The sequence below is a fragment of the Bison bison genome, unplaced genomic scaffold (assembly GCF_000754665.1).
Source record: "Bison bison bison isolate TAMUID 2011002044 unplaced genomic scaffold, Bison_UMD1.0 scf7180017864313, whole genome shotgun sequence".
Taxonomy (NCBI): Eukaryota; Metazoa; Chordata; class Mammalia; order Artiodactyla; family Bovidae; genus Bison; species Bison bison.
In genome coordinates, this window is record NW_011494885.1 from 3,788,479 (window position 1) to 3,798,553 (window position 10,075).

General features: G+C 53.9%; 2 protein-coding genes across 2 annotated transcripts in view; both read left to right on the forward strand.

Moving 5' to 3' along the window:
• The window catches only part of GLTSCR1 (glioma tumor suppressor candidate region gene 1), a 35,882-nt gene extending 34,530 nt beyond the window's left edge, over window positions 1-1,352 (forward strand). The window contains 2 exon segments of the mRNA XM_010852720.1: window positions 19-155; window positions 157-1,352. Coding sequence (XP_010851022.1) covers window positions 19-155; window positions 157-439 — 420 coding nt within the window. The 3' untranslated portion in view covers window positions 440-1,352.
• A 4,874-nt stretch (window positions 1,353-6,226) lies between these two features.
• EHD2 (EH-domain containing 2) overlaps window positions 6,227-10,075 on the forward strand; it is an 18,747-nt gene continuing 14,898 nt past the window's right edge. The window contains exons 1-3 of the mRNA XM_010852668.1: window positions 6,227-6,343; window positions 8,523-8,981; window positions 9,505-9,602. Of these exons, the coding sequence (XP_010850970.1) occupies window positions 8,578-8,981; window positions 9,505-9,602 (502 nt within the window). The 5' untranslated portion in view covers window positions 6,227-6,343; window positions 8,523-8,577. The remainder of the gene's footprint in view (window positions 6,344-8,522; window positions 8,982-9,504; window positions 9,603-10,075) is intronic.

A 10,075-nucleotide genomic window follows, 5' to 3' on the forward strand; every position in this document is an offset into this window, starting at 1 on the left:
CCCACCAAAGTGGACGAGGCCACCAGCGGGCTCATCCGCGAGCTGGCGGCGGTGGAGGACGAGCTGTACCAGCGGATGCTGAAAGCCGGCCCGGCTGACCCTGCGGCGGGCACCGGGCAGGGCAGCGGCAGCCGGGAGCCCGGCTGGGAGGCGCCCCGCTGCCCCCGCCAAGCGGCGCAAGTCCGAGTCGCCCGACGTGGACCAGGCCAGCTTCTCCAGCGACAGCCCACAGGACGACACGCTCACAGAACACCTGCAGAGCGCCATCGACAGCATCTTGAACCTCCAACAGGCCCCCGGCCGGACGCCCGCACCCCCGTACTCCCACGCCGCCCCGGCGGCCGTCACGCCCACCTCCCCGACACCCCTGCACAGGCCGGAGGCCTACCCGCCCTCCAGTCACAACGGTGGCCTCGGCACCAGGACGTTGAACAGATAACACTGGGCTGGACTTCCCTTCCCTGTCCCCTTTCTCCGCAGGGACGCAGCGGGGAGCAGGGAGGGGGACAGCCGGGCGTCTGACCTCAGCCTCCTGGGGTACACGAGCCGGGGACCCCTTGAGTTTTTCTTGCCTAAGTTATTTGAGTCACAAAGGCCTCGTCCCCCCCCACCTCCTGTCAGCCGGGTGGTTGGGTGGGGTCGTGGATTTCGGGGAGGGGGGCTCTAATGTACAAGGTCTCCCCTGCCAAAGGAGGGGGTAATCCTGGTGTGTCGTTTCCTATTTCTTCCCATTTCCAGCCACGCTCCGCCCCTCCGCCCGGGGGACACGTGCGCATTGGCCAGGGAGGAGGGCTCCCTGGCGGTCCCCACCGCTCACACGCATCCAGGTACCCGGTTTGCCCGCGTGGCTTCAATCTGTCCCTGCACCCGTCGCTGGCAGGATCCGCGTCTCTCCAACGCCCCCCACAGGCCAAGACAGGAAACGCAGGGAAAGGGCGGCGTGAGCCTGCCTCCCGGGACCCGCCACCTGGCAGTGCGTGCCTGCGGGCACCCGTGTCACATCCGTGTGTGTGTGTGTGTGTGTGTGTGTATCCCTCTCCGTGTCCTATGTCTCTCTGTATGTGCTCGAGTGAGAAAGATTTCAAAAGCCTCCAGTCCCTCGACTGAAATCCGAGCACCTCCCAAACAAAACCGGGATCTTCCTTCTACCCCCTTCCCCAGCCAGTCTTCCCCTCTGTTCTTCCTGCCGCCAGCCACCCGCGCCAGATTTTGAAATCTTGGAGACAAAACTAGTACTGTAAGATAAATTTTTTTGTACTGTATTTATTGTGTATAACGATTTTTTTAAAAGGAGAATTCTGTACATTTAGAACTCTTGTAAATTAAAAAGCGATCCTTTTTTTAAAACTGTACTGACGCCCCCCCGCCCGCATTGCTTTGGGATTTTCGGGAACTTGTTTGGAGTCTGCGGGTTGGGGCGACAGGTGGGTGGAGAGGGGGATTGTGGGGACTTACTACACATTAATTTGTGAGCCCCTGCTGGGGGCCAGGTCCTATTCTAGGCACAAGGGTGCAGCTGAATATGATGGAAGCGCCTGTTCTGGGAGGCCCGACTTCTTAGTGAAGGGGGCAGACAGTGAAAAACTCAATCAGCCACGTGTTTTTGTATCATTCCTGGTGCGGTTCTGTGGTCTCCTGGAGCATGGAATTCGTCAATGTGTAACCATCCCTCCTGGGAAAAATACAGGGCTAGCTTCCGGCCAGCCTCTGATCCACATTTTTGTCAAACCCTCAACACATCACTTTGTTTTTCTGTTTAAAGACCCTTCACTTAATATATAGTGTTGATTCTTAACACTGATCGCACAGCCAGCAGCATTAACTCATGCCAGAATGAAGCTTCTGTAACACGGTGTTTTCTCTGTAAGGCACATCCTACCCTCCTTAGGCTTAAGAACTCAAGAACCCCGGGGGCTATTTAAAACAGCGAAGTCAGCAAAAGCATCAAAATGTGAATACACCCGCAAAAGGATGCATGGTTTCAAGTAGGAGAGCGTCCTCACCTATTCAGCACTCAGTCGGAAACATGCCTGCTGGGCCACTCAACGTTTTCGCCACTCTGTGCATGTCCGTGGAAGTACCACGGATTTTTGGCAACAGACAAAAGTTCCAACAAGTAGATGAATTCACAAGCAGGGTACCTGCTAATAGTGAGGATTGACTAAATGTGTACAGTGTCAGAGATATGGGGGCAGTCAAGCAGGATATGTTAGCTTCCCATGGATACGAAAAAAGGTACCTCCGGGAACTTCCCTCATGGTCCAGTGTTAAAACTCCACGCTGCCAATGTAGGGGGTATGGGTTTTATCCCTGATGGCTGAACTAAGATCTCACATGCCACCCGGTGCAGCCAATAAACCAAATCACTTTATATGAAAAGAACAAAAAAACACCCAATTGGGTGGGTGGCTTAAAAGAAATTTATTCTCTCAGTTGCAGAGGCTAGAAGTTCCAAATCAAAAGTGCGGTCAGGACTACCGTTCCCCTAGAGACAAGGGGAGGGTCCTTCCTTACATTTTCCAATCTCTGGTCATCCCGGGTCTTCTTTGGCTGTTAGCTACATCCCTCCATTCTCTCCTGAGCCATTTCCCCTCAACATCGGTGTGTCTTCTCTTATGAGGACACCAGCCATATTGGATTTGAGCCTAGCCTACTCCAGGATGTGCTGGTCTTAACTAGATGACATCTGCAAAGACCGCATTTCCAAAGAAGATCACAAATTCACAGGTAATTCACTCGGGTTAGGACACTGGCATATCTCTTGGGGAGACGCAGCTCAATTGGACACAGCAGCTGCTCGTTCCTAGAACCCTTTTGTGTGAACTAGAAAACAGCACCCCCTTCCTCTGGGAATTTGGAGAGCAGCACATGACCCAGATTCCAGCCCCCTTCAATCAAGCCAGTGCTTTGTGCAGTGAACAATCTGCCCAACCGCACATGAAGGCCCTCAGGATCAAGTGGGAAGGGAAGACTTCTTTGAGGAGGTGACATCTGAACAGAGAACTGCATTAAAGAAGGGAGGGGACCACAGGAAGAGAGTACTCAAGGCAGCGAGAACAGCCAGTGCAAAGGCCCTGAGGCAGGAGCGTGGATAGAATGTAAAACCGCCAAATGGGTCTGTGACTGGAACCTGGGGAAGAACGGGGTACAGACAAGAGGTGAGGTCAGTGGGAACAAAGGGGGCCTATCCTGTAGGATCCAATAGCTCCACGCTGAAAACTTCGCTTTTACTCTAAGAATGAGGCGGGAGCCACCGGCGGGTTCTGCGCAGAGGGCTGAGCTGACTTCGTTTTCCCAGGCGCCCTCTAGCGGCCATGTATGCAACCTACAGGGCAAGGAGGCAACGGCCACAGTCAGGTGGATGTTACGGCGGCTGGACTAGGGTGATCCACCCCGGTCCTTGGCAGGCTCCTGGGGGTGTTTGGGAGGGGAGAAGCAGATATATGGGATCTCAAGGAGAGAGACCTCCCCCCGCCCCCGCCAGCTCTAGACCTACTTCCCCCGCTTATGTAATAAAGCACTAAAGGAGAACAGCGGTTCTCAACATCCTTGAATCCTCGCAGGCTCCTGGAAGACCTCACGTAGCCGTGGAAAGAAGTTTGCCAGTCATTTCCACCGGCTAACATTGGAAAGCTAGCTGAATGCAGCCCAAATGCAGCCCAAGCAGAGGGACATGATGAGTAACGTTTCCAGAACACATATCTTGGGCTCCCAGCACTTCACCTGGGATATCTTATTTGATGCTCACAGAAGCTGCCTTGTGGGAATTAATAACCCCATGTTGCAGATGAGGAAACTGAGGCCCCGAGGACTGTAGCTTACCAGGCTCCTCTGTCCATGGGATTTCCCAGGCAATAGTACTGGAGTGATTGCCATTTCCTTCTCCACCGGATCTTCCCGACCCAGGGATCGAACCCGGGTCTCCCGCATTGTAGACAGACGCTTTACCGTCTGAGCCACCAGGGAAGTCCTGCATACAAGGCCTTGACAAGCCTGCTGTGCAGAAGCCAGAGACAGCCTCCTCCCCAAGCCCCGGGGTATGAGACCAAAACTGACCTTAGCTTCTACAGTTAGCCTTTGGCATATTCGTTCTAAGATGCTAGATGCAGCAGAGTGGGCATCTGGAGAGTGTTCAGTCGCTCAGTCGTGTCCAACCCTTTGTGACCCCATTGACTGTAACCTGCCAGGCTCCTTTGTCCTTGGGATTTCCCAGGCAAGAACACTGGAGTAGGTTGCCTTTTCCTTCTCCAGGGGATCTTCTTGACCCGGGGATCGAAACCGAGTCCCTTGCATCTCCTGTATCGGCAGGTGGATTCTTTACCACTGTGCCACCTGGGAAGCCCCTTTCTACAGCTGAGCCATCCAGAAAAAGAAGCCAGAAATGACTACCTCTGGGCCCAAGTCACCTGGACACGGAGCGCGACTGGAACCCAAGACTGACCAGTGTCCCAAGTGAACAAGCTCACTGGCTGCTTTCTCCATTTTTTTTTAATTATGAAAAAATACCCATAACGTAAAATTTATCTTCGTAACCACATCAGCATTAAGACATTTACACTGTGCAACCATCAATCTTCAGAACTCATTTCATCAATTTTTTTTTCATTTGGCTGTGCTGGGTCTTCGTTGTAACATGAAGGATTTTTTGTTGTTGTTTAGTTGCAGCATGTGGGTTCATAGTTTCTTGACCAAGGATCGAACCTGGGCCGCCTGCAATGGGATCTCAGAGTCTTAGCCATTGGACCACCAACCTGTGGTCAGCCTGGAAGTCAGGAACTCATTTCATCTTGCAGAACTGAAACTCTGTGCCCATGAAACCATGATCCTGTCCCCCCTCCACTTCCACCCAGCTCCCCCACCACCACCATTCCACTTTCTGTCTCTGAATCAGACTACCCTAAGCATCTTGTATGAGTGGAATCACAATATGTGTTCTTTTGTGAGTGGCTTATTTCACTCAACCTAATGTCTTCATTCATGTTGTAGAATATGTCAGTTTCTCTTTTCAGTTTTGACAGATGGGGTGAGGGCAGAGAAAAGAATATCTGAGTTTGTGCTTTGCAGTGGGGACTCCAGAGGCTCCAAGGGCATCAAGGAAATTGGATGACACTGGGGACAGATGTCAGAGACTCCCTGATTCGGAGGTCAGCAGGTAGCAAGATGCGACAGCCACCTTGGTTATTAAGGGCTCAAAGGGTATTTAATGGAGCTGAATACGTCACTCCACTGACCCCTTCCTAGAATATTATCTTTAATGCACAAAATGAAACCCTTAGGATCCCAAGGGAACCAATTATACTGAAATACAGTTATCAGTATTTTTTAAAATTGACAAGGCTGTGACAGGGTAATAGGGTCTGGTGTACCAGCGAACAATTAGAAAGCTAGCTTGCAGTGGGTCTAATCAGTGATGAGTAAGCAATCACTGGAAATTCCAAACACAGTGTGAGAACATCAAAGATTCCTCTTGATGACCTTCTGGAATCCTTGCTCTCACAGGACTCATGTTCTCGTGAGGGAGACCCTCCCTGAAACAGAGAAATGTAAAATATGGTGATAAAGGCTGCAGAGAAGAATAAAGCAGCGAGAATGGAGGGATGGTGGGTACTGCATTAAACAGGGAGATCAGGGAGGGCTTCTCGGAAGAGGTGACATTTGGGTGGCGACTGGAAGGAGGGAAGGGTGAGAGGGCGGATGGGAGTGGTCGGGTGGGACTTTCCAGGTGGAGGAACAGCAAGTTCAAAGGGCCCTGAAAAGAGGGTTGTCTGAGGAACAGTGGAGAGGCCAGTGCGGCTGGATCTGAGGGATCAAGGGGGAGAGAGGGAGGAGAGGACAGAGGGAGCCTGCAGATCTTTCAGGGCCTTCTGGTCCACACTGAAGGCTTTGGCTTCTGCTTTGAGTGAAAGAAGAACCATGGAGGGCTGTGAACAGAGGAGTTTTCATGCACTCGTTTCCGTAATTATTATGATTACTTATAATTAAAATTAATATTGTTGGTGGTGTTACTATTTTATTATTGCTGTTTCCATGTCAGGAAGGGAGACAGGGGTGGAGTTTGAAGGCAGGACTGGGAACCCGCGCGCGCACCCGTTTCGCAAAGGCACCGTGACTGTCTCCACCAGAGGGCGCCAGAGGCTGGGCGCCCGGTTTGGGGATGGGGGGGCTCCTCGTCCCGCCCCCCCTTCTCTGCCCCTCCCGTCCCTCCTCCCCGTTCTGGGCCCCACCCGGCTCAGACGGCTCCGGACGGGACCGCGAGCACAGGCCGCTCCGCGGGCGCCTCCGATCCCCGCGGGACCCCCGCCCAGCTCTCCCTGCCCGGTCCTGCAGTCTGCGCGCCCCCTTGGTGAGTGACCCCCAACTGAGGCTGTCGCCTCCTAGCCTCCGCCCGCGGAGCCCTCGAGCCTGCCCTGGCTCTGGATCATTCCCCTGCTTGCCAAAGACCCTCAGTCCCCACCCCAGGCAGTGTGTAGGGGGTCTCTCAGCCCCCCGGAAACCTATCTCCCTCACTGCCCCCCACCAGTCCCTTCAATCTGTAGCAGTGTTCCCCACTCTCCTCCTCCCTTCGCGCGGCCTTCCTTGGGGTCTCCCTCCACCGCATTCATCCACCTCTGTTCCATTCCTCCTCCCACCCCAAAAGCTCCTCTCCTACCTCACCAACCCCACTGCCTGTCCAACCACCCCAAAGCGTCCTCGCTAAGATGTCCCCCAGGTCCCTCCCTGTGTAGGACACCGCCCAGGGCCCCCTCCCTCTGCCAACGTCCCAGGTCTTGGCTCCAGCCTCTCCTTCACCTTTCTGGCACACCCTCCCTGAATTCTCCCCCTCCCACATATGCACACACTTTGTTTTTTTAAAGCATGGTTATGATTTTATGGATTTTAACATATTGGATGTGCAGTTAGTCTGGGTGCTCAAATTGTCCCATCTTTGGCCAGTGGGAGTCCTGTCGAGCCGGGACTCTGTCCCTGTGACATGCCCCATCCCAGTTTGAGCACTTTCCCGCTATCTGACCCAGACTCACTTGTTCTTTCCCTGCCTCAGACCCAGAATTAGCCATTTCCCCCGGAAGCCTCAGGTTCTCTTTTAGTGGAAAATGGAATTTAGAGACCCCAATCTGACCAAAAGTCGGTTCTGTGCAGAGATCAGTAAAATGATAAGCATCCACTTAGACTGATCAAGGGGGAAAAAAGAAAGAAAGCAAAGACACAAATGAATGATAATTGAGAATGAAAGGGGGAGGGAGGACATCACTACAGATACTACAGTGAATGAAAGGCCAGTAAGGGGATGTAGTGAACACAGTCTAGGTGCTGGGGGTGCTGGTTGCTGCTGGGCTGGTAATTTGTCCTCTCCCTAACTCCTTAGATCTGTGATAGGAGTGTTGGCTCTGAGGTCAGGTTATCTGGAGTCCCAGCTTGAGCACGTACTAGCAAAGTGATCTCAGGGAAGTTATACTATCTTCCTGAACCTCTATTTCCTTATCAGAAAAGTGGGGGTAATAATAGCTTTACCTTACAAGGTTGCTGTGAAGATTAAATGAGTTAGAGCAGTTTCTGGCATGCAGTGATCACAAATGTTATTATTCTCATGAATGATAACATCATGATCTGGGGGGGACCCAGGCAGTGTTGAGTCTCATTTCTCATCCTTGGGCCCACGTGTTCAGCCACTCTGTCCATCCATTTTACAGTTCCAGGTCATGAAACCCACCATCCTCTCTGCCTAAATGCCCTTGTCACTCTTCAGGAAGCAGCTCAAAAGTCAGCCCAGGGGGCTTCCCCCTGTGGCTCAGCTGGTAAAGAATCTGCCTGCAGTGCAGGAGACCTGGGTTCGATCCCTGGGATGGGAAGATCTCCTGGAGAAGGAAACGGCTACCCACTCCAGTATTCTGGCCTGGAGAGTATGTATGGGAAAAGATTCTACAGGACACAACCAAGATCTGGTACAGCCAAATAAATAATAAACGTGAAAAAAAAAAAAAAGTCAGCCCAGCCAGAGCTTTCCTAATCCTGTGATTGGTTCATCCTGTCCCCCTCTGGTGTCTACAAGTCTACCACCAGCTTTTCCCAGGCCTCGTTGATTGCTCCGTGCCCCGGTTCTCTCCGCACTGGAGGCTCCGAGTGTGTGGGGACTGGGCTCTGGTCTATTTTTGGATCCATACCCCTTGACACATGGTGTGATTTCAGTGAAAATTGCCAAATAATGGAAGGTGTGGGGACGGAGAAAGAAAAAGACAAAGGAATCCTTTTCTTCGGATCAGCTTCTGCATCCTTCCCCTTGTTTATCTCTTGGGCTTCCACCACCAATCTCGCTTCTTCCAGCATCTCTTTCTCTCCCTCCAGCTGGAATAATCACCTTCTTCCTCCTTCAGCCGCCAGCTCCTGCCATCCACCCTCAGTGCTCTCAGAAGCTCTCCCCCGCAACCCATCCCACCAGCCTTCCCCATCGATTCTACCTTCTGGCTCCCTTTCTTCTCCACCACCTCCTCCAGGCAGTCCCCCATCAACATCCTCTCCTCCCACAGGTAGCCCTCGCGCTGTGCATCTCCGTCAGAGCTCAGCGGGCAGCGTGCAGCCACCATGTTCAGCTGGCTGAAGCGGGGCGGGGCTCGGGGCCAGCAGCCGGAGGCCATCCGCACGGTGACCTCGGCCCTCAAGGAGCTGTACCGCGAAAAGCTGCTGCCTTTGGAGGAGCACTACCGCTTCGGGACCTTCCATTCTCCGGCCCTGGAGGATGCCGACTTCGACGGCAAGCCCATGGTGCTGGTGGCCGGCCAGTACAGCACGGGCAAGACCAGCTTCATTCAGTACCTGCTAGAGCAGGAGGTGCCCGGCTCCCGGGTGGGGCCCGAGCCCACCACCGACTGCTTCGTGGCTGTCATGCACGGTGACACTGAGGGCACCGTGCCTGGCAATGCCCTCGTCGTTGACCCGGACAAGCCCTTCCGTAAACTCAACCCCTTCGGGAATACCTTCCTCAACAGGTGTGCAGCCAGCAGCCCGGAGGGTGTCTTCCTGTCCCTGGCCCCTGTCTGTGTCCCATCCCCGCCTGTGTGTCTCTCCTTTTCAGTCCTAATCCCCTTCTCTCTACTAGAGCCTTCCTCTTCTTGCCTTCTCTCGGGGAGCAGTTAAGCCAGTGACGCCTGAGTTCGACTCCTGTCTAGCTGGGTGACTTTGGGCAAGCAACGTAACCTCTCTGTTTCTTATCCTCATCTGGAAAATGGGGATAACCATAGTCCTTCCTCCATAGGGCTGTTGTGGGGACTAAATGAATGAAAACATTCAAAGTGCTTAGAACAGCACCCTGCACAAAGTAAGTGCTCAATTAACATCAGCTTTTTTTTTTTAATATAGTTCTTATTCTTTATCCTAATCTTCCTTTTCTCTTCCAAGATTCTTTCCCTCTCCGAATCTGATTCTCCTCCGTGCAAGTCCTGGGTTCCCTTCTCATGCGTCCCCTCCTCCTACCGGTCCCTGCATTGACCCCTGACCTTCCCTCTGCCCCAGGTTCATGTGCGCCCAGCTCCCCAATCAGGTCCTGGAGAGCATCAGCATCATCGACACCCCGGGCATCCTGTCGGGGGCCAAGCAGAGAGTGAGCCGTGGTGAGTGAGGCTGGGCTCCTGGGTCCGAGGGAGGAAGGCCCAGGGTGGCTGCTAGGACTGTGTGAGCCCTGGCCCTGAGCTAGCTGCGTAGCCGAAGGGAGCTGGTGGAAGGCTGTGACTCCTCCGAGCTGGCGCGCGCTGAAGGGTGGGGGAGGCGTGTGGATGAACACGTGTGAACCCGCTGCGGCTGCATGTCTGGGCGGGTCCGAAGGATGGAGGGGGAGAGACCAAGAAAGAGGGAGAGTCCAAGGTGGACAGAGATTCAGAGGGCGAGGCCGGGATCCAGAGAGATGATCCGGAAAGTGGGAGACCCAGCGAGAAGGCAGAGCCTGGCGGGGAGGCCCTGGGCTCCTGTCAGCGCCTGGCTCCAGCTCTGGGCCACGGTTGGGGCTGAGGAGGGCCCGGGACGGGGAGTCTGGGCAGGGGCCAAGGGCGGCCAGGAATTTATAAACAGCTGTGCAGGGAGAGCGGCG